The sequence below is a fragment of the Mesoplodon densirostris genome, chromosome 6, assembly GCF_025265405.1.
Source record: "Mesoplodon densirostris isolate mMesDen1 chromosome 6, mMesDen1 primary haplotype, whole genome shotgun sequence".
Lineage (NCBI taxonomy): Eukaryota > Metazoa > Chordata > Mammalia > Artiodactyla > Ziphiidae > Mesoplodon > Mesoplodon densirostris.
This window is the reverse complement of record NC_082666.1, coordinates 78,118,888-78,145,748: the sequence shown is the minus strand read 5'-3', so window position 1 is coordinate 78,145,748 and position 26,861 is coordinate 78,118,888. Positions and strand designations below refer to the sequence as shown.

Below are 26,861 nucleotides of genomic sequence, written 5' to 3'. Positions count from 1 at the left end.
ATCTAGCACAGTGCTTGGCATATTAGAATTGCCCAATAAATGCTAGATAAAATAATTATCATTATTTATCTACTGGGTCTTCTAGCTCAATGCCAACACACTCACCCAGTGCTCAGTAAATGCTTGTAAATGATCTTTGAGTTTTAGAAACTCTGAAAAAAGATCTAAGAATAAACATAAAAAATGATCATTGATGTGTCCATTCTCAAAATATTTAAATAAAATATGCCAGGCATCATCCTCAGCTCCCAGCTGAGAGTACCTTGACGGCAAGTCATTCTGCAATGCAGCTGGTGGTTGGTGATCAAGACTGAAAGGAGATCAGAACTCTGAATCCCTGCAGTTTATTCTTCAGGATTTTTCCTTTGTCAAGTGTTTCTAAGGAAAAGTTCTTAAATCATCTGAGCCTCAAATGCAGTGTCTACTGTGCACGACCATGTTTCACTGCACATTTGGATAGAATGATGGTGAATATTATCTATTTTTCCAAGACCCATTAATTTTCTAAGAAATCTTAGACTACTAGGCTAATATTATGCTCAGCAAGAGGTCATCCATTAATGTATCCAAACTTATTTTATGACAGAATATTGTCACAAAATTATGAATGACTTCCTGATCACCAAAATGACAAATGAACAGAGTTAACTAAAAATATAAACCATTTCACACCCTTTTCATCTCCCAGAAATTTTTATTGTGAGTAGCTGAATTTGTGGAGAGGCAAGAGGCTTGAGGTATATTCTGAGGGACAGAGAAATTTTCTTAACAGCTAAGCTGTCCATTTTCAGCTATTACACAAACAGGTTGCCCTCATCCTCTCTCAAAAGTTGCTTAATGACATACTTGACAGACAAGAGGCCCACGTGGATCAAAATTGAGCATGACATCATTGGTAATTATTGATATGTTCTTTAAATGAGGGGTGGTCTAAAAACCTGGGATTTATTTTCTATAGCTACTAGAGTTTCCTTTTACATTCAACACTCTTTACAGCATACATGTATGGAAAGCAAATAAGTCCTACTTCACAAGCCCAAGATTAAAAATGAATCATGTATGCCTAATAGCCAAGATATGGAAGCAACCTAAGTGCCCATCAATAGATGAATAGATAAAGGAAATGTGGTGTATATATACAATAGAATATTACTCGGCCATAAAAAATGAAATAAAGCCATTTGTGAAAACATGGATGGACCTGGAGGGTATTATGCTAAGTGAAATAAGCCAGACAAAGACAAATATCATATGATTTCACTTATATGTGGAATCTAAAAAACAAAACAAATGAATAAACCTAACAAATTAGAAAGAGATTTATAGATACACAGAACAAACAGGTGGTTGCCAGAGGGGATGGGGGGTGGAGGAATGAGTGAAATAGGTGAGGGAGATTAAGAGGTACAAGCTTCCAGTTACAAAATAAATGAGTCATGGGGATGAAAGGTACAGTGTGGGGAATACAGGAAATAATAGTGTAATATCCATGTATGGTGACAGATGGTAACTAGACTTACTGTGGTGATCATTTTGTAATGTACAAAAATAACAAATCACTATGTTGTGCAAAAGGAACTCACATGGTGTTGTAGGTCATTTATACTTCAAAAAAACAAACACATAGAAAAAGAGATTAGATCTGCAGTTACCAGAGGTGGGGTTTGGAGGGAAAGGGAATTGGGTGAAGGTGGTCAAAAGGTACAAACTTCCAGTTATAAGATAAATACATACTAGGGACATAACGTACTACATGATAAATACAATTAGTGCTGTTGTACGTTACATATGAAAGTTGTCAAGAGAGCAAATCCTAAGAGCTCTCATCACAAGGAAAAAATATTTTTTCCTTTTTCTGTTATTTTGCATCCACATGAGATGATGGATGTTCACTAAACTTACTGCAGTAATCATTTCATGACATATATAAGTCAAAACATTATGCTGTACACCTTAAATTTATACAGTGCTGTATGTCAACTACATCTCAATGATACTAGAAGAAAAAAATGAATTATAACTCATGTAAATACTAAGCATCTTCAGATACGTCATCTTCTATATCACTTCTCCTTTATTACACAATATTCAGTAGAGAACCGACTATAGGTAGGTTATTGACTATTTCATGTTGACAACAAAGATTAAAATCTTCAGATAAAACATATAACCTATGATATATTAGGGCTTTTAAAATGTGAGTTCAAAAGGATCTGCTCGAATAAACAAAGAAGAATGAAAAGAATTGAGGACAGTCTCAGAGACCTCTGGGACAACATTAAATGCACCAACATTCGAATTATAGGGGTCCCAGAAGAAGAAGAGAAAAAGAAAGGAACTGAGAAAATACCTGAAGAGATTATAGTTGAAAACTTCCCTAATATGGGAAAGGAAATAGTTAATCAAGTCCAGAAAGCACAGAGAGTCCCATACAGGATAAATCCAAGGAGAAATATGCCGAGACACATATTAATCAAACTATCAAAAATTAAATACAAAGAAAACATATTAAAAGCAGCAAGGGTAAAACAACAAATAACACACAAGGGAATCCCCATAAGGTTAACAGCTGATCTTTCAGCAGAAACTCTGCAAGCCAGAAGGGAGTGGCAGGACATATTTAAAGTGATGAAGGAGAAAAACCTACAACCAAGATTACTCTACCCAGCAAGGATCTCTTTCAGGTTTGATGAAGAAATTAAAACTTTTACAGACAAGCAAAAGCTAAGAGAATTCAGCACCACCAAACCAGCTTTACAACAAATGCTAAAGGAAGTTCTCTAGGCAAGAAACACAAGAGAAAGAAAAGACCTAGAATAATAAACCCAAAACAATTAAGAAAATGGTAATAGGAACATACATATCAATAACTATTTTAAATGTAAATGGATTAAATGCTCCAACCAAAAGACATAGACTGGCAGAATGGATACAAAAACAAGACCCATATATACACTGTCTACTGGCAGAATGGATACAAAAACAAGACCCGTATATACACTGTCTACAAGAGACCAACTTCAGACCTAGGGACACATACAGACTGAAAGTGAGGGGATGGAAAAAGATCTTCCATGCAAAGGGAAATCAGAAGAAAGCTGGAATAGCAATTCTCATATCAGACAAAATAGACTTTAAAACAAAGACTATTACAAGAGACAAAGAAGGACACTACATAATGATCAAGGGATCAAACCAAGAAGAAGATATAACAATTGTAAATACTTATGCACCCAACATAGGAGCACCTCAATATATAAGGCAAATACTAACAGCCATAAAAGGGGAAATCAACAGTAACACAACCATAGTAGGGGACTTTAACACCCCACTTTCACTGATGGACAGATCATCCAAAATGCAAACAAATAAGGAAACACAAGCTTTAAATGATACATTAAACAAGATGGACTTAATTGATATTTATAGGACATTCCATCCTAAAACAACAGAATACACATTCTTCTCAAGTGCTCATGGAACATTATCCAGGATAGATTATATCTTGGGTCACAAATCAAGCGTTGTAAATTTAAGAAAACTGAATATGTATCAAGTATCTTTTCTGACCACAATGCTATGGGACTAGATATCAATTACAGGAAAAAATCTGTAAGAAATACAAACACAGGGAGGCTAAACAACACACTACTTAGTAACCAAGAGATCACTGAAGAAAGCAAAGAGGAAATAAAAAAATAACTAGAAACAAATGACAATGAAAACACAATGACCCAAAACCTATGGGACGCAGCAAAAGCAGTTCTAACAGGGAGCTTATAGCAACACAATCGTACCTTAAGAAACAAGAAACATCTCAAATAAACAACCTAACCTTACACCTAAAGCAATTAGAGAAAGAAGAAGAAAAAAACCCCAAAGTTAGCAGAAGGAAAGAAATCAGAAAGATCAGATCAGAAAGAAATGAAAAAGAAATGAAGGAAATGATAGCAAAGATCAATAAAACTAAAAGCTGGTACTTTGAGAAGATAAACAATATTGATAAACCATTGGCCAGACTTACCAAGAAAAAAAGGGAGAAGACTCAAATCAATAGAATTTGAAATGAAAAAGGGGAAGTAACAACTGGCACTGCAGAAATACAAAAGATCATGAGAGATTACTACAAGCAACTATATGCCAATAAAATGGACAACCTGTAAGAAATGGACAAATTCTTATAAATGCACAACCTTCTGAGACTGAACCCGGAAGAAATAGAAAATATGAACAGAGCGATTACAAGCACTGAAACTGAACTTTGATTAAAAATCTTCCAACAAACAAAAGCCCAGGACCAGATGGCGCCACAGGCGAAGCATTTAGAGAAGAGCTAACACCTATCCTTCTCAAATAATTCCAAAATATAGCAGAGGGAGGAACACTTCCAAACTCATTCTACGAGGCCACCATCACCCGGATACCAAAACCAGACAAATGTCACAAAGAAAGAAAACTAGAGGCCAATATCACTGATGAACATAGATGCAAAAATCCTCAACAAGGGCTTCCCTGGTGGCGCAGTGGTTGAGAGTCCGCCTGCCGTCCCAGTCCGGGAAGACCCCACATGCCACGGAGTGGCTAGGCCCATGAGCCATGGCCGCTGAGCCTGCACGTCTGGAGCCTGTGCTCTGCAATGGGAGAGGCCACAACAGCGAGAGTCCCATGTAACACAAAAAAACAAACACACAAACAAAAAAACACCTCAACAAAATACTAGCAAACAATATCCAACAGCACATTAAAAGAATCATACACTATGAACAAATGGGGTTTATTCCAGGAATGCAAGGATTCTTCAATATATGCAGATCAATCAACGTGATACACCATATTAACAAATTGAAGGAGAAAAACCAAATGATCATCTCAATAGATGCAGAGAAAGCTTTCAACAAAATTCAACACCCATTTATGATAAAAACCCTCCAGAAAGTAGGCATAGAGGGAATTTTCCTCAACGTAATGAAGGCCATATATGACAAACCCACAGCCAACATTGTCCTCAATGGTGAAAAACTGAAACCATTTCCACTAAGATCAGGAACAAGACAAGGTTGCCCACTCTCACCACTATTGTTCAACATAGTTTTGGAAGTTTTAGCCACAGCAATCAGAGAAGAAAAAGAAATAAAAGGAATCCAGATTGGAAAAGAAGAAGTAAAGCTGTCATTGTTTGCAGATGACATGATACTATACATAGAGAATCCTAAAGATGCTACCAGAAAACTACTAGAGCTAATCAATGAATTTGGTAAAGTAGCAGGATACAAAGTTAATGCACAGAAATCTCTTGCATTCCTATACACTAATGATGAAACATCTGAAAGTGAAATTAAGAAAACACTCCCATTTACCACTGCAACAAAAAGAATAAAATACCTAGGAATAAACCTACCTAGGGAGACAAAAGACCTGTATGCAGAAAACTATAAGACACTGATGAAAGAAATTAAAGATGATACAAATAGATGGAGAGATATACCATGTTCTTGGATTGGAAGAATCAACATTGTGAAAATGACTGTACTACCCAAAGCAATCTACAGATTCAATGCAATCTCTATCAAACTACCACTGGCATTTTTCACAGAACTAGAAGAAAAAATTTCACAATTTGTATGGAAACATAAAAGACCCCGAGTAGCCACAGCAATCTTGAGAATGAAAAATGGAGCCAAAGGAATCAGGCTCCCTGACTTCAGAGTATACTACAAAGCTACAGTCATCAAGACAGTATGGTACTGGCACAAAAACAGAAAGATAGATCAATGGAACAGGATAGAAAGCCCAGAGGTAAACCCACGCACATATGGTCACCTTATCTTTGATAAAGGAGGCAAGAATGTACAGTGGAGAAAAGACAGCCTCTTCATTAAGTGGTGCTGGGAAAACTAGACAGGTACATTTAAAAGAATGAAATTACAACACTCCCTAACACCATACACAAAAATAAACTCAAAATGGATTAAAGACCTAAATGTAAGGCCAGACACCATCAAACTCATAGAGGAAAACATAGGCAGAATACTCTATGACATAAATCGCAGCAAGATCCTTTTTGACCCACCTCCTAGAGAAATGGAAATAAAAACAAAAATAAACAACTGGGACCTAATGAGACTTAAAAGCTTTTGCACAGCAAAGGAAACCATAAACAAGATGAAAAGACAACCCTCAGAATGGGAGAAAATATTTGCAAATGAAGCAACTGACAAAGGATTAATCTTCAAAACATACAAGCAACTCATGCAGCTCAATATCAAAAAAACAAAGAACCCAATCCAAAAATGGGCAAAAGACCTAAATAGACATTTCTCCAAGGAAGATATACAGATTGCCAACAAACACATGAAAGAATGCTCAACATCATTAATCATTAGAGAAATGCAGATCAAAACTACAATGAGGTATCATCTCACACCGGTCAGAATGGCCATCATCAAAAATCCTACAAACAATAAATGGTGGAGAGTGTGCAGAGAAAAGGGAACACTCTTGCACTGTTGGTGGGAATGTAAATTGATACAGCCACTATGGAGAACAGTATGGAGGTTCCTTAAAAAACCGAAAAGAGAATTACCATATGATCCAGCAATCCCACTACTGGGCATATACCCTGAGAAAACCGTAATTCAAAAAGAGTCATGTACCAAAATGTTCACTCCAGCTCTATTTACAATAGCCAGGACATGGAAGCAACCTAAGTGTCCATCAACAGATTAATGGATGAAGAAGATATGGCACATATATACAGTGGAATATTACTCAGCCATAAAAAGAAACGAAACTGAGTTATTTGTAGTGAGGTGGATGGACCTAGAGACTGTGATACAGAGTGAAGTAAGTCAGAAAGAGAAAAATAAATACCGTACACTAACACATATATATGGAATCTTTAAAAAAAAAAGGAAAAAAATATGGTCAGAAGAACCTAGGGGCAAGACGGGAATAAAGATGCAGACCTACTAGAGAATGGACTTGAGGATATGGGGGGGGGGAAGGGTAAGGTGGGACAAAGTGCGGGAATGGCATGGACATATATACACTACCAAATGTAAAATAGCTAGCTAGTGGGAAGCAGCCACATAGCACAGGGAGATCAGCTCGGTGCTTTGTGACCACCTAGAGGGGTGGGATAGGGAGGGTGGGAGGGAGGGAGATGCAAGAGGGAAGAGATATGGGGACATATGTATATGTATAACTGATTCACTTGGTTATAAAGCAGAAACTAACACACCATTGTAAAGCAATTATACTCCAATAAAGATGTTAAAAAATTTATTCCAAAATCACCAAATAGAATACTGAATATTTTTAAATAATTTGTTCACTTTTCTATGTATAGAACTGTATTTACAACATAAAGATATGTGAAACTAATAAATATTTTACCAACATTAGAAAGTATATGCCCTAAGCTAGTAGTAAGTGACAAGAAATTTTTGAGAAGTCACTTCTTTAGTAAATGCTTGTATGTTATAATGACTTTTGTTGGAAGATTTGGCTGACTTTTTTTTCCATGAAACTCAGTTTCTAAAGATTCAGATAATAAGTACTCTGTAATGCAGAGTGATTGTTTTATAAAAATAGATGAGTGTCACCTGGAAAATAGGGTTGGACAGTTTAGCTTTGAGTTCCAGCTCTGTCCCTTACTGTTAATAATAACATTTGTATATAATAAGTTGATATACAAAGTTATCACCTGATTAACTCTGGCAAAGTATATACCTGCAAACTGTTTCCACCTCCTGAATGAATGATTTCATATCAATGTGACTGAAATTATACCAGCAGGGATACTGACCATGGAATTTAACATGGAATTAGTATATGGTAATGTGAATTTTGGTTCAGATGACCAAAGAAGTAGATGCCCTTTGAATTGAATGGACAGATCATAACTTAGAAAAAAGACAATGAGTAAAACAAGAATATCAGCAATTGTTATATCTAATTAATGAGTGCCAGACAAACATCAAACTGTGAAGAACTCGGTTATTTCTTGGAATAGGTGTGCAGATAGAGGCAGAATGAAGAGATAAAATTCCAAGTATATACACATGGGTTTTAGAGACTTTTTAATCCTGTTTCTTGGATCTGAGTGTACTAACAAAAGGGCACAATATTTTATTATCTATATTTTGGTCTCCTATGGTAGGTTATTCCTGTAGAAGGGATTGTGTCTGATGAATACTCCTCTGTAAGACAGGATTTCTCAAAAAGCCAAAATGTTTTCAGGACATTAATAGATTTTACCTAAAATACCCATGATCCTTTAAATATAAGAAACTGTGAATTAAACAAAGGCTACAGATTTAAAAACAAAGCAAAAAAACCCCAAAAGGGTCTGCTCTTCAGTGTTGATTCTCAAGAAAAAAAAAAACAACGGTACTAATGTGTAACTCACATTTTTCCTCATCAGAATTTGTGGAAAAGGGAAAACGTTTTCAGATGCGTATTCCCAATTTTCAGGATTTATAGTGGAAAACCAAAGGCTTTCCATAAAGCTTATATTTTAAAATGGGCTAATGCAGAGTCACAATACACTTTAAACACACTCTAGTCTATTACCCATTTTTCATAAAGTCACAAAATTAAAAGAAATCTGCAGAAGCTTAAAAAAGAAAACTTATTAAGTTATGGTATCAGACAATATGGTCTTAGTCATAAAATATTGGTAAGCAAAGAAGGCAGCTTCTTGGTGAAGTTAAAGCATATTAAAGTCATCTTCATTACAAACGTGGCCCCAAATAACACTTCAGCTCTCTTTGGCAGTGAGGCAAAAGTTTTTCAAATAAGGAATGGAAATTTCTCTGAGCAGAGCTAGGTTATATATCACAATATTATATAATGTTGCTGGATAGCAACACTGCCATTCTGTTAGGAGTAATGGAATAAGTGAGTACCAAACTGCTCGTGTAGTAGGGCAACTGGCTTGCAAAAACACATTTATCTGTGTACTCTTTTAATTTGTTCACAGTACGAATGGATGAATTCGAAGTTTAGGAGTATTCCTTAAGACTGCCAAAGTATTTTAGGTCAAGCTGTAAATCTTCCCTAAAGTTCTCTGCCAAGATAATGCTGAGGACTGAGAAGAGAATCCTTCAAATGGTTCCAAGAGTAAACTTTAATCTGTTACAGAAAAAATAAGTAGAAGTGTATTTCCCTATCTTGGCTTGATGCTTGCTTGGTTCCAAAGGCTTACCACCACATGGCAGGCATGCTGGTTGTATCTGGGGCCTGGAACCCCGGGGCAGGAGTTGGAATATTGGGACACCATCAGTATTTTGCAGAGGTTTCCCACTACCTCTAGGGAAGCATAAATCTTGCAGGTCTGTCTTCCTTGGTGGTGACCTCTGGAAGTATGAAGGTAACAACTTACTCTCTGATGGGAAGGAGCCTAGGGCCCAGTGAAGCTCAAATCTTTGGAGCCACATATGCTTCAGTCCATATCCTGACTCTTTGTGTTGCCTTGGGCACATTACCTTAGTCTCTCTGTCTCCTACTTAAGCATCTGTAAAATGTTGATAATAACCACCTCCAGGACTGTTGACTGTTGTGAAGGTTACAGACAATGACGATAAATGTACTCGATAGGTACCATGAAAGGCCACCTAAGGGTCACACACCATGGCTGCATAGGAAGCTATATTCTGTAACTATTTCACTAGGTTTCACTTCACACTTCTCGCTGGGAACTATTCCCATAACAGAAATAGAATATGCTATGCTGTTAAAGTTTCCTTATACCCAAACATTCTCCTGTAGCCTATAAAAGGTTTGGTTTTGCTTTTTGATAAGTATATTCCAGGATGCATCCTAATTACCACAGATTCAGCCCAATCCCCTACATCCTCTGCATTTACAGTAGAAATAAAATTTCACACATTTTGTAGTTGACAGTTATTGAGCCACTCAATGGAGGGTTCTTGGGTTATGTGGGTCCAAGAAATCTGTATGTTCTTGAGGTTTCTGAATCGTCAAAGTGGAAATTGGTTCCAGTGCAGAGCTAGAGCCCCCCTGTCTCCTGAATCTTCTTTCTTTACTGATCCCTTCCTCTCACTTCATGAACAAGCTCGTCTCCCCTTCCTAAAAAAAAAAAAAAAAAAAAAAAAAAAAACCAACAAAACAAAAACTCTTTCATCTCAAGTTTCTTTGGAGGTATGGTTGAACTTCTCTCTGCGAAAGAGAGAACATCCGAAATTACTGAGAACTCTGCTAAATGTCTACATTCTCCCTTCATTCTTCCACCAGGGCATTCAGGGTCTGTCCTCATCATTTCACTGACACTGCGCTCATTCGAGGACCCAACTGTCATTTCCAACAGACAAGTCATACTGTGCCCACCTTTCTGCTGCTGGGTCCTGTTGATCACCTCCTCCTTTAGAAACTCCTAAGTCCTTTGGCTTCTGTGGCCCTGCACTTTCCTAATTCTCCTTCTCCTCTATGTCTAGTTCCTTCTGTTTCATTTATTCCACCATCTCCTTCCTACGCCTAATCCTTAAACGTGAATTTAAGGCTCCACCCTCAGCTTCCCGCTGTTACCACTTTATGCATTCTCTTTGGGTGATCTTACCTCTTCTCAAGATTTCAACCACTGTCTTTATGCTAAGGATTCCCACAGCCATAGTCCTACCCAGACTATACCTGACCTTCAGCTTCCTACATCAAAGTCCTGCTGGAAACCTCCACCTGGATGTTTCCCAGGTAACTCAGAACTGAACACAACTTCTTCTACCCTAACAAAATTTTCAGTTTGAAATTCTCTCAACCGTTGACACCCTCAAACAAACAGCTGTCCAAACTAGAAATCCGGGAGTCACTTTCCCTCTGACTCGTTACTCCCGCCCAATCAATAAGCAAGTCCTGTCAATTTAGTCCCCTTTCTGGTGTTTTATTTACTCTCTCCCTTTTACCCTACTCCCCTTGTCCTATTTCAAGCCCTCATCATCTCTTAGCTAGACCACTGCACAGTTCCCTAACTAGCCTCCCCATTGCCAATCTTCCTCAGATCAATCCTCTTCTCAGCTACTGGGCTGGAGAGCAAGCCATATCACTACTCATTGTCTACAGAATAATGAACAGGCAGGTCCAGAAGCGCAGTAACAAATATCAAGTGGTAAAGTCCACAAATGGTTCCTCCAGTAGGATCTTGCCTACAATATGTATCTCTTTACCCTTGCCCAAATATAGCTCTCTAGACTTCCTTCTGATTCTGAGAGCTAATTAATACCCTTACAATCAATTTCTTTTCTGCTTAATTTAAACAGCCTACTTATGCAGTTTGCAAAGAAACTCCTGGGCTAGTATACAATTCCTTTTGCTCTCTACCATAATTACAGATTTGTGTTTCTTCCTGTTGGTCTATGGTGACCACAAAGGTCAGGGACCATGACTGTGTATGTATTTCATGCACTCCCTGTACTCCAACAACTAATATAGTGCCTGATGGGTAGTGGGCACTCAAATGTGTGTTGATAGAACGAATATTCTTTTTTTTTTTGAAACATCTTTATTGGAGTATAATTGCTTTACAATGGTGTGTTAGTTTCTGCTTTAATATTCTTCAGAAACTTTTTCTGTAAAACATATGATTCATTCATGATACTATGACATTATGGCATGATACCACTTGTTTTGGTTTATTATTTTATTCTAAACCTCAGAATCCCCCAAAACACAGATAAATGTCTCCAAAAGTAGAAAAAGCAAATATTCTGGCAGATAACACTGAATCATAAACCTAATCCTTTGGTTTCTCCATAAGTCATTACGGTATGCAAGAGCTGCTTCCAGGAGCAGACAAATATCCCATCAGGGTGGGTGTTATACTGATGTCTCGCACTTGAGTTCCTTAGAAACAACAGCTCTCAACAGCTAGTTCAAAGTCTGTTCATCTTTTGCTAAAAATACTTTTTAGGCCAATCAGTGTCACTCTCAAGGCTGCATTATGATTGTTTGTGATGGCAGAGGATCAAGGGGTTCAGGCAGCCCTGATGGGTAAATAATCCAAGGGCTATTTGCCCATGGGTATGTCAGGGATGAAACAAATCACACATTGGTGAGGCAAGCTGAAATACTGCTTCACTGTTATATCTGGAAATTACAACAGAAGCCTCCAAAGTCTTTGAAGTCCTATGGTAGGAAGGATTATTAAACACAACCTCTTTCACTACAGGGGAAAATGTCGAGTTTTGTCTTGTTTTTTTCTTTTTAAATCAATCTCAATAAGGGCTTTAGAGATTGATTAAATCCAAAATGTTTGTTGGTACCACACACTGTCTGTCAGGTGTTGTGGGAAGTATGTGATCCCTGTCCTTAAAGTGTAACACTCTGATGAGGTGAAGAGGTGGGGACGCCGGTAAGGAGACACTAAGAAGATTTACATGGTGGAACGTGAGGAGAGCCATGGGAAGGGAGAACAAAGAGGAAAGGGAGAGGTTCATTTACTTGGGAAAATCAGGGAATGTTTCAAAAAAGAGCCCTACATTAAAGCACGGATAGATTTAAATAGGCCGGGATGGGGCAGGGGAATGGAAAAGCAGGATAATACAGACGTAGAGAACAGCACAAATAGAGCAGGGAGGCAAGAAAGTAAAGAGCATGTTGAATGAACAGCACGCTGGGGATTAATGGGAGGGAAGAGTAGAAATATAGCTGGGGGCAAATCACAAAGGACCTTGTGTGCCAAGCTAGGCAGTCTGCACTTTACCATGTTGGCAATTGGTAATCATTAAAGGATCCTTAATAAGAGGACATTCCTTCTTTTTACATCTGGTTGGGGGGAGATGGGGAGTTTGCCATTCTTCTAATCACTGTCCTCAACCCTGGCTGCATATTGGAATCACCTAGGGAGTTTGTTCATTTCTTAGTCTCTATTTGTTAACAACACCAAGTCTGTTCATTTCTTAGTGTCTATTTGTTAACAACACCAAGTCTGGCCCCACGTCTGGCCAAGTAAATCAGAGTCTCTTGGGGTAGGGCTGGACACAACTATTTTTAAAGAAACTTTTAGGTGATTTTAATGTCCAGTTAGGGTTGAGAACCCTTGGCCTAATGCACAGGTGTGAGAATTTCTCTATAAATTCCTATTTTTTGTCAGGAATGTTTTATTGATATTAGGTATGACATTATGCTTTCCTTAATTAGGTATGGCCTAATGGATATGATAGAAATTTCTGATATACTGTGAAAGTTCTTTGCTCTTAAATAACTTCCTCGTTTATCACCAGCCATATGTTCTTCTGTGTTAAGTACTACCATCTTCCTGTAGGTATTTCATATACATATCTACATATATATGAAATTAAATATACAATCAAATGCTCCAAGAGCCTAGATCTGAATGCATGAATACATTTATATGACTGAATTGATTAAGACAAGCATAAGAGAAATTGAGGAAGAGTGGGTGGGATAACTTGTAGAAGTAAAAATCAGGATTGACCAGCAAAGACGCCCAACACATGTTCAGCTATCTGCTGGGCTTATATATCAAGATGCCCATCACTTCTATTAACATAAATAGGTTTCACTCAAATTCTTAAAAATCAAACATTGTTTAACAAGAGACAGAAGTAGGACTATTGCTGGGGTGACCTACTAAATAGGTTCTGCTATTTTAAGAACCAGGATTTTTTATGAATAGCATATCCCAAAATGCAAGTCACAAAACCTGGGGACTGCGTGCTAAGAGATTTGAAGATGACAGTGAAAGCAGGAAGTCCTATGACAAGAAATTACTTTTTCCTCCCAATATATTGTGACCACAGCCGACTTCTGCAATTATGGGAAGGAAAACATCCCCAAAATCCTGGGCGCCTTGTCAGGGATCAGACCAGGAGCTGGGTAGCAACTTCCCATTCAGCAACTCTAATTCGAGTAGGGAGGAACCCAGACTGGGTGTTGGCCTTGATAGGAAGGCCAGACAGAGCCTACATCCAGAGAAGTGAGTCACAGCAGAGAGGAGCAGGCAGAGATTACCAGTCCAGGTAGTTTAAGTCCCAAGTGGAGGGGCCAGGTAAGAGAACCCAAGAACTCAGATTGATTGATAGGGAGGCCATGGGTTAGGGACCTGCCCAAGAGCTTAGGAGATGAGAGCTCAGAGGTCTCCTAGAAGGGACCAGCATGGAACTTGATTGATGCTGAGGCACCAGCTCCATGGGACAGATAAGTAGGGAAGAACAGGCTGGGCCAGGGACCAAAGCATTCCTGACAAAAACGAAGAATTTATAGAGAAAAAGGTCTAAGTCATAGGGAGAGACTGTAAACCAAGTGTGAAACTTAGTCTTATTACTTTATGTCCACACTTCAGTCAGCCACACAAAATTTAGATGGCCCAGGAGGCTAACAGATGATTAAATTATTAAATAAATAAATAAAATAGAGCCAAACAATAAGAAAAGGAAAGCTCTTCCTCTGGTTGGAATAGAGAACAAATGGCAAAACTATAATGAAAAGAAAAATACATTCTCCTGAGCAATCCAGAAGCTGTGTTGGAAAGCTGCCTGAATTGAAGAAATAATGTTTGATAAAATACAAAACTAGTAATAATAAGAGTAACAATAATAATAGGCTCCATGTATAAAGTGCTCACTATGTGTTAAATATATTAATGTATTTAGTCTTCATAACAATCTTAGGAGACAGGTGCTTTAATTATCTCCATTTTACAGCCGAGGAAACTGAGACACAGAGGGGTTAAATAATTTGCCCAAAGCCACACAGCATTTAAGGGTAGAGCCTGGATTCTAATCCAAGCTGTCCAACTCTAGAGTTCATATTAACCACTAGGCTTACATTGTTTCTCAGGCTAAGGAACTACCTTTGAAGGGGCAGAATGAACCAGGGGCACACGTGAAACGCATAAGGACTTTTTAATCATCCAATATTGAATTTATTCCTTCAGCAAATTCATTCATCCAACAAATATTTGTTGAGCATCTACTATGTGCCAGGCACTCTTTTATATGCTAAAGATTGTAGGCACGTGGGATCCCTACACATCTGAGTGAATAAATGCATGGTCTGGCATAAAACATAGTGTTTTGTGGGTTTGGTAGGCCCAAAGCACTGCACCTTTGGAACCCATGTTCCTCCACACGTATGAAATATAATTAGATGTCTGATGAAGAGTTTCTAACATGCTGCAGAGTTTAATTAAGACACCTAAGTGTCAAGGTCCAGGAGCTGGTGAAGACAGGGACATTGGGAGAGGCAGCAATGCTAGAAGAAAGAAAGGTGAAGAGCTGAGGAAATGAGGCCCTGCCCCAGGGCTGCCACTGACTTGGTCATTGACCCTGACTGGGAGCCTGTCTGGGCCCCAGTGCACGCCTCCGTAAAATGAGGAGGTTGCACTGGATGAACTCCAAGGCCCAGCTCTAGGATCTAGGATCCCAGGCACAGCCAGGGCAGAACCAAGGCCACGCTCAGGCACAGCTCACAAGAGCCAGGTTCAACCTGACATCAGCAGTAGCCAGGGCAGGCCAGGGAACGCCACAGGGCATTGCAGGAAGAACTCGGCCAATTCCTGGGGTCGACTGTTTCTCCGAGAGGCATCTGAGGAACACCCCAGACTCGTGCTGCTCTCAGCCTCTCCACAACATGGGGGCTGTGTTTCTGCATAAGGGGCATCAAGAGACCAACAAGCAGAGGCGATGCAGGTTTAAGCAGATCCAGGGGGTGGGAATTGCCTGATGGACTCCTGATGTCAGGGTGGGATGCTGAGTCAGAAGGAGAGCTGTAACCCACAGAGAGGGAGGACTGGTCCTCCTCCTCTAGGAAGGCCCCCGGGGATGCTGGCCAGGCTTCTGGCTCCAGCTGGGCCTCAAGAAATATCAGGCAGGATTTATCAGTATTAATAACTAGCACATGACTGAGTGAAGAAGTGAGACTCAGCTGACCAAGTAACTGAAAGTGTCCTTAAGAGAGAAGGAAGGGGTTTGGGTGAAGAAAGGGGGTTGACAGGAAGAGACACACGCATGTACCTACATTGAGATGTCGGCCTACTCTACCACCCGCTCCCCGTTGGCTATGCCAAACTTCTAGCTGGCCAGCATGCCTCAGATACCATCATTTGCTCCTGGGTACAAATACCATCCAAATTTTTCCTGTATTAGGCAATTCCTCAAACACTGACCCCCACTGTTGTAGAAAAAAAAAATACTTTCTCTACAAGCGCTCTGAATTTCCTTTTTTACCTCCTCTTAACCTGACATGTCCACATCTACCTTTCTCTCTGGGGTGGTTTAGTGTTCCAAACTTCTAATTAAGGAGCAGTCCCTGGGTTTGGATTTTACCCCCTCCCTCCCTCCCTCAGTTCCTCCAATGACTTCCTCATAGAGCCAGCTTAAAGATGCTAAACCAAGGGGTCCAAAAATTGGAATGAAGCCAAAACCCAACCGATGACTAGTCTGAACCGTGACCATTCTGATGTGAGGCCAACTTTATAGTGTCCAAGAATCCTCAGCCGAAGGGCTTCTGCCCCCCACAGCTGGCACTGGGGAAATGGAACCAACAATCTCAATTTCAGCTGAGGACGACTGTTCAAAGGGGTTCCAATATTCTCTGAAGTGCGAATGAATAAAGATTTTTTTAGATGATAAATGAATGAATAAGGAAGATTTTTATATGATAAAAGAGATCTCTTCTTTCCAGGACTTAATTCAAACCTAAAATTTAGATGCAAGTTCAAAGTTTGATTCTGACACAATCTCACTTGCCTTGACAAGTAAGAGAAAATTAAAATATTCTACCGAAAACATGGAGGTAAATCAAGAAAACAAGAAACTGGAAAGTAGACGAGGCTAGGTTGCCGTGCCCAGTCACCTGCTCTGGTGCCACCCTCTGTCCCTGGGGGTACCCTCCCTATGGTACGCAACCCAAGTCAATGCATCGCCCTGTCAAAACTCATTCATTTTGTGCCCAGTGGAAATCAAGCATATTTCAAAATGGCCATGAGCTAGGGACATTGGAATTGTAATTGGAGAGGCTTAGAGACCTAATATTCTAAATAAACCAAAGGGGTGGACCTCGAATACAACTTTGGGCAGCTGGGAGATATTTTGAGACAATGACTCCCGATTTGAATCTCCTGTAATGAAATTCTAATTGGCAGATTTTTTCCTCTACTTAACTCTCTTCACTGGGCTTTAGCATTAATCTCTCCACTATAAATTAACCTACTGACCAAGGACATCTAGAAAGTGCTATTTGCATTCCAAATACTTGTGGGCAAAAGTCACTGAAACCTATAATTTTCTATGCCGCCATACAATACATGGAGGTGGATGGAACCAGTTTCAAAGGGTTTTTGCAGCCAGATGAAGTAGATTTGCAGAAAGGCTTGGGAACAGATTTCAGCCTGGGACACTTGTATTGTCTTTCATCTACCAACCTCGGAATGGGTTTATACCCGAAAGTCTTAGTGATGGCTTCTCAGCAGGCAGCAGCAGTGGCTGCCACACCCCTACCTCGCTGCGCCTCTGGAGTGGACTGCTGTGTCCAAGTTCTGGCCTCCGAACAACGTGATATGTAAGGATGGAAGCCTAACCAGCCTGCTCCCCCGGGAACGCTCAGAGGAGAATGAATGAACTTCCCCCAGCCCTGAGCCAGAAAGCTGTGGCTGTTAGAAGTTAGAAAGAAAGCAAAGAGGAAAGCAACAGTGTCTTCATTTTGCTATAAACCACACTCACCTTTCCCTATACGCACTGTCCCGTTTTCCTGGAGGGGCAGTGTTTAACTGCCACTGGAGCAGAGGTGCCAACTCAGCAGAGAGCACTTCCTGTGGGTCTGGGTGGCAGTTGAGTGCAGCGAGCTGTGGCCTGCCCACTGACCCAGGAGCAGGCTGCCACCATCCTGACGGAGGCCTGGCAATGGGGGCATAGGACTGAGGCTCCTGGATTAAGGGGTGATGTTGATTTCCTTTTCTCAGGGCCAGGCTAGGGTGAGGCAAGAGGGGTGTCTAGGGCACAAGATTTAAGGAGGTTTTCACTCTCAGGGTCATGCAAGTGGCTCTTTCACCTTAGTCCCAGCCCTGCACAGGGCCACCAGCAGAGGTAGGCGTTCTCAAAGGTCAGTGGTTCTCAAAATGTGATCTCCAGACCAGCAGCATCACCTGGGAACTTGTTAGATATGCAAATTCTCAGCCCCATCCCAGACCCACAGACTCGGAAACTCAGAGGTGGGGCCCAGCAACCTGTGTCCTAAAATACCCACCAGGTAATTTTGATGCAGCTAAAGCACGGTGCTAGAGAATAATGCTCTCCAAAGCCAGTCATGTGGTCCAGGTCAGGCCACTGCTCAAAATGCTTCAAACACAACCAGAACAGGGAAAGGGGTAGGGTGGTGAGATGAAAGAGACTTCCCTAAGGCAATCAGCAAGGTAGGAATCCTTCAAACAATAAATCAGGAATTGATTTTTCCCAGCTACCCCTAAGTACTCTGTAGGAAAGACTTGGCAATTGTTGGCAATAAATAAAGCTTACCAGTGAGTAGTTCCCTCCTGTTTTTTCCCTGATCTAGTCAGTTCAGAGCTGGCCACTGACTGATAGCTTGGGACATGGGCCAGCCATTGGTATATTCTAAGACTGAGAGTCCCTCCTCTGTAAAATGGGGCTAACATCACCTCCCTGCCAATGTCAGAGAAGCTAGTATATGCAAAGCCCCAAACAGAAGCCCAAGGCAGAAAAGCTGTGATGACAGTTCATACATCCTAAGCAGGGGTTCTGAGCCTCCACCTTCTCCAGGGAACTTAGATAATCTGGGGGCCTGAGGACAACTGAGATTCCTGGGAAGGAGGTTAGCTGATCTCTTTTATGCTGCAGTGTTTTATAAAGGAGGCTATTTCCCAGTCCCAGTGGCCTGGGGCATCAAGCTTCTTAATGGGGTGGCACAAGTGAGAGATAAGGGAAAGAGGTGCCTGCTCTTGGGCGTTAGAGAACTACTTATTTTTTACTAAATAAATGAAGGGCAAGAAGCTATACCTGAAGATCCCACATTTAAACTTTGTCACTAGAACCCAAACGGTATGAGTAGTAAGACAATGACCAATGCCAGCCAGCTGAGAGACCTCAGGCACATGGCCATGGATTTGGTTTCCTCTTTCGCCAAGTACTGGATTGTAAACACAACAATAACATGAGGATGATGTCATGCAACAAAACGCTGTCGAGCACAACATAAATGTGAGGTTTAGCACTGAGGTCCCGTCACAGAATTAGGGCACCATTTCTGCAGGACGAGAAGAAAACTAACATCACCCAACTTTCCCAGCTCACCAAGGTGTCTACTGAGGACCGGAGAGGCTGTTGACCTGCAGAGGGCACGCAGCTGGTGGGAGACAATCATCAGCTGTGCCCCCTTTCTCCCTTCCACTGGGGGGAGGTGGGGCGGGCAAAATCGCAGAGCTTCTACCCACAGGCCAGGTAAACAAAGGGCTCCATCTCTTCATTAGCCATCCATGCAGCACAGCTGAGAGTCGGAAGGATGATCCATGACTCACACTTTTCCTCCTGAGAGTACTTAACTCCAAGATGATAACATTGCCCATGCGAAAGAGCCAACCAGCAAAAATGGAAAGTTCACCTTGGGCCCCTGTGCACTGACCCCCTTACCTTCCTCGTTTAAAATCCATGGCAGGAACTCGAACACCGAGTCAAAGCCGCAGGTGCTCTCTTCGAACGTGCAGGATCCCGCGGGCAGGTCCAGGGCACCGGCAAGCTGCAGGGCTGCTGGCACAAAGCGGGTTTCAGTTCAGGCTCGGTCTCAGGAGCGTTTACACGAACTCAGGGCACCCCGGGGAACCACCTGGTGATAGTGAGAAGGCGTGCGGAAGGGGACGGGAGAGGGAGGCAGTACTGCCGCCCCCGCCCAGGGCGCTTGCACTGCGCGACCCGTGCGCGGTCGCTGGGCTCGGGGAGGGAGGTTAGCGGCCGTGGAGATGGATCCGTAGGCGTCCTCGGATGGCCCAGCCCAGGACCGCGAGCCCGACTACCAGGGCTGCGGGATTGGGAGAGGGTCACGAGAGCGCCCCTCGGAGGTACCCCCCCACCCCGGATCCAGGCCTTACCTTGCACTGCCAGCAGGACGCCCCTGAACAGCATGGTCGGGGAGGAAGACTGGACAGGGGTGCGAGCCGCCAGCCCGCTGGGACAGGCTGCTCCGGGTGGAAGGAGTGTGGGAAGCGGGGGCGCCTGGAATCGGGGAAGGGAGAAGTCGGAGGCAAAGCGTGCGCTTGGAGCTGCCCAACTTTGCAAAGCGGACCCGGGAGCAGAGCGGAAAGCCGAAGGTGCCTGAACTGTGAGCGCCGCTCGGTGCGCTCGCGTCCTAAGTGAAGCCGGCCGGCCGCACAGCTGGTCCTGGGCGAGGATGGGGCTGGGCAGGGAGGAGACAACTGCACACTTTTGAAAAGCCAGCCAGAACTGGCTGGGAGAGGAGAGGTCGGGATGCAGTGCCACGGCTCAGATTTTTAAAGCTTGGGACCAGACCCCTGGCAGATACTGGAGAGGGCAGGCCTCCCGGGAACCCCTCGGCTGAGCTGGGACTGGAGGCGCCCCGCCCCGCCCATCCTAGTGGGAACCAGCTTATTTCTGGGGACAGCCTCCCTCTATCTGGAATGCCAGTCCTGCGGGGCTTGCCCTAATTTTAACCTTTTCTCCCAGAATGGAAGAGGGTGGAATTCTCTTAGGAAAACCTAGAGGAAATTTTGGGAAGTGTTGGGTGGAATAAGCTTTACATCTAGGAGTTTCAGCGTTTATGGCCCGTTAACGCTAACCTTGGAATAGCCCCCCCACCCCCACCCCGCCCACCACCGCCTTTATTTAGCAGTGGAATGTTTGGCATGTCTGGTGCTCAGCATTCCCTCTGTCCGGTGAAATGGGGGCATTCCTCCTCTCCAAAGAGCCATGATAAATTAGTAGAAGGTTTCTAAATTGGGATGGGGGTAGTGATGTCAGGGAGGGGGTTATGGTGAAGTACCCATTGGCTACAAATTTGCTTTGAGCACTAAGTGGGTCTTTAAAAATAGTCTCCTCCAGTAAAGAAAGTGGTGATAGGGGTAGGGGTTCTTCTTAATGCTCTTTATTATATTGGACAGGCAATTTTATGCCTAGGGAAATGATTCCCAAATTTTAGGGTACATCAGAAGCCCACCGTCAGAGTTTCTGATTCAGTAGTTCTGGTCTGTGGTCCAAGATTCTGCACATTCCTAACAAGTTTCCAGGTGCTGATGCTGCTAGTCTGGGACCACATTTTGAGGACCACTGGCCTAACCAACTCTTGTTCAACCATCAAAGCCCTGCTCACATGCCTTCACTTGGTTTCCAGACTCACTGTGTTTTCCTTGTCCTTCATTCTTCTTGCTGTTTCTTTTTCTCTCTCTGACCCCCAGATACTAGGGTACCTCCAAGTTCTATCCTTTCAGCTCCTGTTTCCCTTTCTCCTCACCTCCTCAGTGATTTCATCCAGTCTCATAGTTTGAAACACCAACTAAAACCTGATATCTCCCAAATATTTTTCTAGTCCCGACGGCCCACTGCCTCCAGACTCTTCTGTCTCACTGCCACCTCAGCGTTTTCATTTGGATGCTTAAGAGCTATCTCACACTTAACAGGTCCCAGCATGAACACCTCATATTCCTTCCCAAACCTGTCTCTCCCCTGCATCTTCCTCATCTCAGTTAAAGGAACCTTTCCCTTCCAGTTGCTCAGGACAAAATACTTAGAGTTATCCTTGACTCTTTTCTTCGTCTCAGGACATTACCAAATTCTGTCAGTTCAGGATTCAAAACATAACAGGTACTGACCATGCTCCAAGCCCACATGACTGCCCTGATCCCAGTCGCCACTGCTGTTTGCTGGGGATGCTGCAGTAGTTTCCGAAAGGTGGTCTCCTTGCTGCTTCTGCCTTGCGCACCTCCATTCCATTCTTAACACAGTTGTCAGGGCATCCTTTTGACACAGAAATTGGACTATGTCACTCCTTGGTTCCAGACTCCTAACAACTCCATCAATCATTTAGCAGAATCCAGACTCTTCACAATGGCCTACCAGGTCCTACAAAACCTATCCCTACCCACTTATATCTCTGACCTGATCTGCCCTGCTTACTTCCTTCCAGCTACATGGACCTCCTGGCTGGTCCTCAGACACAGTCTAGCTGTCCTCTCAGAACTTCGCACTGGCTGTTCTCTCTGTTTGAAATGCTCTTGCTGGGAGAGCCACATGACTCGTGCTGGCACTACCTCTAGGTCTTGACTCAGATGTCATCTTCATGATGAGAAAACTTGAAAGCCTTCTCTCTAATAAGAAGAAAGCTCCTGGATCCTTTTAAAATAAGTTTAGACAAGGTTTCAGGAGTTTTCTGTAGGCAGTGGCTCAAATGATCTAAAATTTGTTTAGTGTGTGTGTTTATATGCTTTGCCTCAGGGAGTAGTTAATAATAATAAAAACATTTATCATGTTTAGTATTATAAACATTTTAGATAGATAATCTCATTTAACTTTCTCAAAGACTCTATGGGGTATGCATCATTATTATCCCCATTTAAAAGATAGGGAAACCAAAGTGCAGAGTTCAGTGACAGCACGTGGTAGAGACAAGATTCAAACTCAGATTGGCTTTATTCCAAAAGCCTATTTTCTCAACTGGTACAGTAGCCTATCTCCTTTCTCTTTCTTTTTTGATTTCTTGCTCACAGATTGTGCTAAATGTCTGATGAATTTCATCAAATTACTTAATTAAAAATTTAAAGATGGATATGAATCCAGTTGAAACTTCAAAACACTATTTTCAACCAAACAAATTTTCAGCAACTATCAAACCGGTTCTCCTTTTCCCAGATACCTATGGAGTATTTCAATGCTTTAGGGTTGCCTTAGATTCATTTGCATGTTCCAGGTGTTAGGAAAATGAAAAACTTCAAAGCCCTAAAGAGATCTCCAAAAATTTAAAAATACGATTCAATACTTAAAGGTGACATCATTTATTGCCACCTATGGGAAACTGGATCATTACACCTAAGTGCAGAATTAGTTGGAGTAAAATTTCTATTTCACATATAATTGCATGATCCCAAGAACAGATGACCCTTCCACATTGGCACAGACTGGGGACTCTGACTTGGAGTTTAGTGCACAGAACGTTCACTAGGTGGCGCCCTTGGGATCAACTCCTGTGGAAGGGAGTGGGAAGAAGCAGGATTGGGCCCAGGGAGAAGTGACAATGCAATCAGGTCCCTTGAAGCCCCTTCTGACCCCACAGGAAACTCTGGAGTTTAAATGGCCCACTTGACTTGCCCCGTGTTAGGTTAAAATGGCCTGGCTCTTCATACAGCTGCCTCCATCTGTCACTGGATGTGGCCCACACTGGGACAGTGAGCTCCAATGAGGCGGCTCTACACGGAGGTCAACCCAAAGGGGCGAACAGCTGAAGGCTGTTTGATGACAACACTCCCAGCAGCTGGGACAAGTGCTTTCCTGAAGACATTTTGCAGGGAAGGGAAAGGATATTGTATATGGAGAGGGCCAAGGAAGGAATCTGGAAAATCTAGAAATGATGTGTGTCAACACACTTCCTTTCATCACTAATCACAAAGCCACAGGGCCGTTCACTGCCACATCATTTGGGAAAACAGCATGAGGCCCCAAGGTAAGAACTACCTGGGCCTCTCTCTGTAAGATGTAGCTTAACTGAATAATCAAATAATGCACATAAAGTTCTGATTTTAGAAAGCACTCAATAAACATTAGGTAGTGTAGTGGGTTGAATGGTAGCTCCCCAAAAAGATATGTTTATATCCCAGAAATTGTGGATGTGACCTTATTTGGAAAGAGGGCTATGCAGATGTAATTAAATTAGGGATCTTGAGATGAGATCATCCTGGATTATGGGGTGGGTCTTAAATTAATGGCAAGTGTCCTTATAAGAGAGAGAAGAGAAGTAACAGGCAATGTAAAGAGGGAGGCTGAGATTGGAGTGATGCAGCCCCAAGGCAAAGAATGAAGCTGGAAGAGGCAAAGAACAGATTCTCTCCTAGAGCCCCGGAGGAGTGTAGCCCTGCAGACACCTGGATTTCAGACTTCTGGCCTCCACTGTGAGAGAATAACATCCTGTTGTTTTAAAGCATCCAGTCTGTGGTAGTGTGTTCTAGCAGCCATAGAAAACTAATACAGAGTGTTATACATCAAGCAAGCACATGCCTGGCACTCTACGTGTGTTATCTCATTTAATCCATGCAACATTCCTATCAGTGAAGACCACTGTTATCTTCACTTACAGACAAGGAAACGGGACCAGAAGCGTCATTTAACTTGTTCAAGGTCACATGTCCAGCCAGTGTGAAGCTGGAATTTGATGGCATATGCTGCAGTGCCCCTAAAATCTTCCTTTTTACAAAGGTCTGTCTCTCCTCACAAGGGCCGCCTACACCACAGGCAGGCAAAGCAACCTGCTGTCTCTGTGGGCACGAGGCTCGCCTCTCACAGAGCCTGGCACATCCTCCTGCTCTTTGTTGTTTTGTCTATGTCTCTGGGTCTTTGTAGGTCTCTGTCTGGGCTCGCCTCTACCTCTCATGCCCACTCTACCCTCAGTGTTTTGCTACCTTACTTTCACATTGTCTCTCTCTCCACACATACACACAAACATGTACACCATCAGGTTGAAAATGAGCTGGTAAAATAATTCCAGGCTCTGTGGCTTGTCCTGCCAGTGACCTTTGTTGCATTCCAGCAGGAGGTGTCTGGGGGCTCTGCCCCGAGGCTGGCTGGCATTGTCCCTTGCTTCCTGCCCAGCACCAGCTGCCTCTCACCCCTGAGGAGCAGTCATATGCCTGCTGTGGGTCAGAATCATCCTCTGTGAGGGAACAAGGCCCAAGGTTAACCAGTTATTACAAATCTCCTTTTATTACAAAATATATACCCCACTGTTTAAATTGCTGCACTCAAACGACCTGAACTGGGAAAGTAGATATTTCTTTCAGAGTGAGCATTTAAAAGGAAATAGATATTGAATAGATACTTTCTCTCCATCATTAATCTCTTCTTCATCAGCTTACTCTGAATCCTAGCTTGGTGTCAGACATCCTTCATTATGATTTGAATGAAACCTTTTGATTTTTTTTTTTTTTGGTCAAAGTTCCCTAGGCTGACTCATCACAGTGATGATACCACCTTTTGTTGAGTGTTTATGATGTGCCAGGTGGTTTCATGCTCAATTTATGGAGGAAGAAACTATAGCCAAAGCATTGAAACGATTCGCCCAAGGATAGGGGGGCTGGACTTAAACCCAGATCTAGCTACCAGCAAAGCCCTCTTGATCTCTTTAATCTTCCAACATAGGGGAGGTGTGAGCAGACACTTTGAAATGTCCTGTTCCCGGGGTCCTGTTCCCACCCTAGGGTCCTGTTCCCACCCTAGGCTGGGCTGAGGCCAGAGAGGCAAATTTCTCTCTGTCCCAGTGAAGTGTCGATACCCGAAGTCCTGCTGGAAAAGCCCTTTGTAATCAGAGGCCCTACCTCTCCATCCCACGTCCATCCCACACTAATACCTGTGCACCCACTTCCCTTTCTCAGACTGCGTCCTCTTATCCCTCTCACGTGTTCACACGTGCTCCTTTTTGCTGAGAATCAGAACGCCTTCCTCCCCTTCCCTAGTTGGTGAAGTCCTTATTATGGGTTGAATCATCTCCCCATGCCCACATTGATCTGTTCAAGTTCTAGCCCCCCGCACCTCAGAATGTGACCTTATTTGGGAATAGGGTCATTGCAGATGTAATTAGTTAAGATGAGGCCACACTGGAGTAGTGTGGGCCCTAATCCAATATGATTGATGTCCTTATAAAAGGGGAAATTTGGACACAGTCAAACACAAGGAGAACGCCATGTGAATGAAGACAATGGCAGACATCAGGGCGATGCTTCTACAAGCCAAGGTAAGAGAAACACTGCCAGCAACCAACAAACTAAAGCTAGGTGACAGGCCTGGAACTGATTCTCTCTCACAGCCCTTAGAAGGAACCAACCTTGCTGACACTTTGATCTTGGATTTCTGGGTCCCAGAACTGAAATTTCTGTTGTTTAAGCCACCCAGTTTGTGGTACTTTGTATGCAACCCTAGGAAACTCATGCACTCCTATTCATTTCTCAAGACCCAGTTCAAATGTCCCCTTCTCCATGCCTGTTCTTCACTGTCCACCCCCCCAAGCTGCAGCGTGTGTTGTGCTGTATCGCAATGACTTTATGTCTGTCTCTGTTCTGCAATGGAGGCTGAGCTTTCAAGGGCAGAGAACACATCTGCTTTATCTTTGTGTCTGCTCTGTGCACAGCTGATTGTAGGCGCTCAATAAATGCTTGTTGAAGGAAAGGCTAAGGACCGGCATAGCTCACTGGTCCACACAGCCCAGAGGCCTGCCTAAGTTTCATCCCTGTGGTTGGAAGAAAAAGAACTAAATGTAAACTGTAGGTCATCCTTGGGGATGTTTATAGAAACGAATGAGCTACACAGATGTGCAGTGTGAACAGGGAGTCAGAGCAGGCTTTCTGGTGTCAGAGCAACACAGCTGGGACTGGGGAGAGGGGAGCGGGGAGCGGGGAGCGGGGAGCGGGGAAGGCTCTCAGAGGCCTACTTTCATGAGAGGCAGAGGAAGCTCCAGGGAGAGGGCTCGGCCCCTGGAAGGAGGCACCAAGCCTTGGCTGTTGCAGGGAAATAGAGATGATGCAACAGCCTGCATCCTGCCTCCTGGGTTGTCCCAGCCCCACCCTGTGGACTTTTGTCTGGGTCCAGGAGGAAGGCTAGGCTGTTGGGAAAGCCAGGAAGTTCTCTTCTCTACAAAACACTGGGCCACAAAGAGCTCTAGACCCCCGT

At 42.6% G+C, this 26,861-nt stretch overlaps 1 protein-coding gene across 10 annotated transcripts in view; it reads right to left on the bottom strand.

Moving 5' to 3' along the window:
- The window catches only part of MAMDC2 (MAM domain containing 2), a 445,245-nt gene that overhangs the window by 163,046 nt on the left and 255,338 nt on the right, over nucleotides 1–26,861 (bottom strand). For 6 of the 10 annotated variants that reach the window (XM_060102277.1, XM_060102275.1, XM_060102278.1 and 3 more), the window contains 2 exons: nucleotides 21,806–21,950; nucleotides 19,617–19,730 (listed from right to left, as the gene is read on the bottom strand). In XM_060102277.1, coding sequence (XP_059958260.1) covers nucleotides 19,617–19,730; nucleotides 21,806–21,950 — 259 coding nt within the window. Of the gene's footprint in view, nucleotides 1–19,616; nucleotides 19,734–20,071; nucleotides 20,450–21,805; nucleotides 21,951–26,861 lie in introns of those variants that run through there. The other 4 variants (XM_060102281.1, XM_060102283.1, XM_060102280.1 and 1 more) reach the window with 3 other exon arrangements.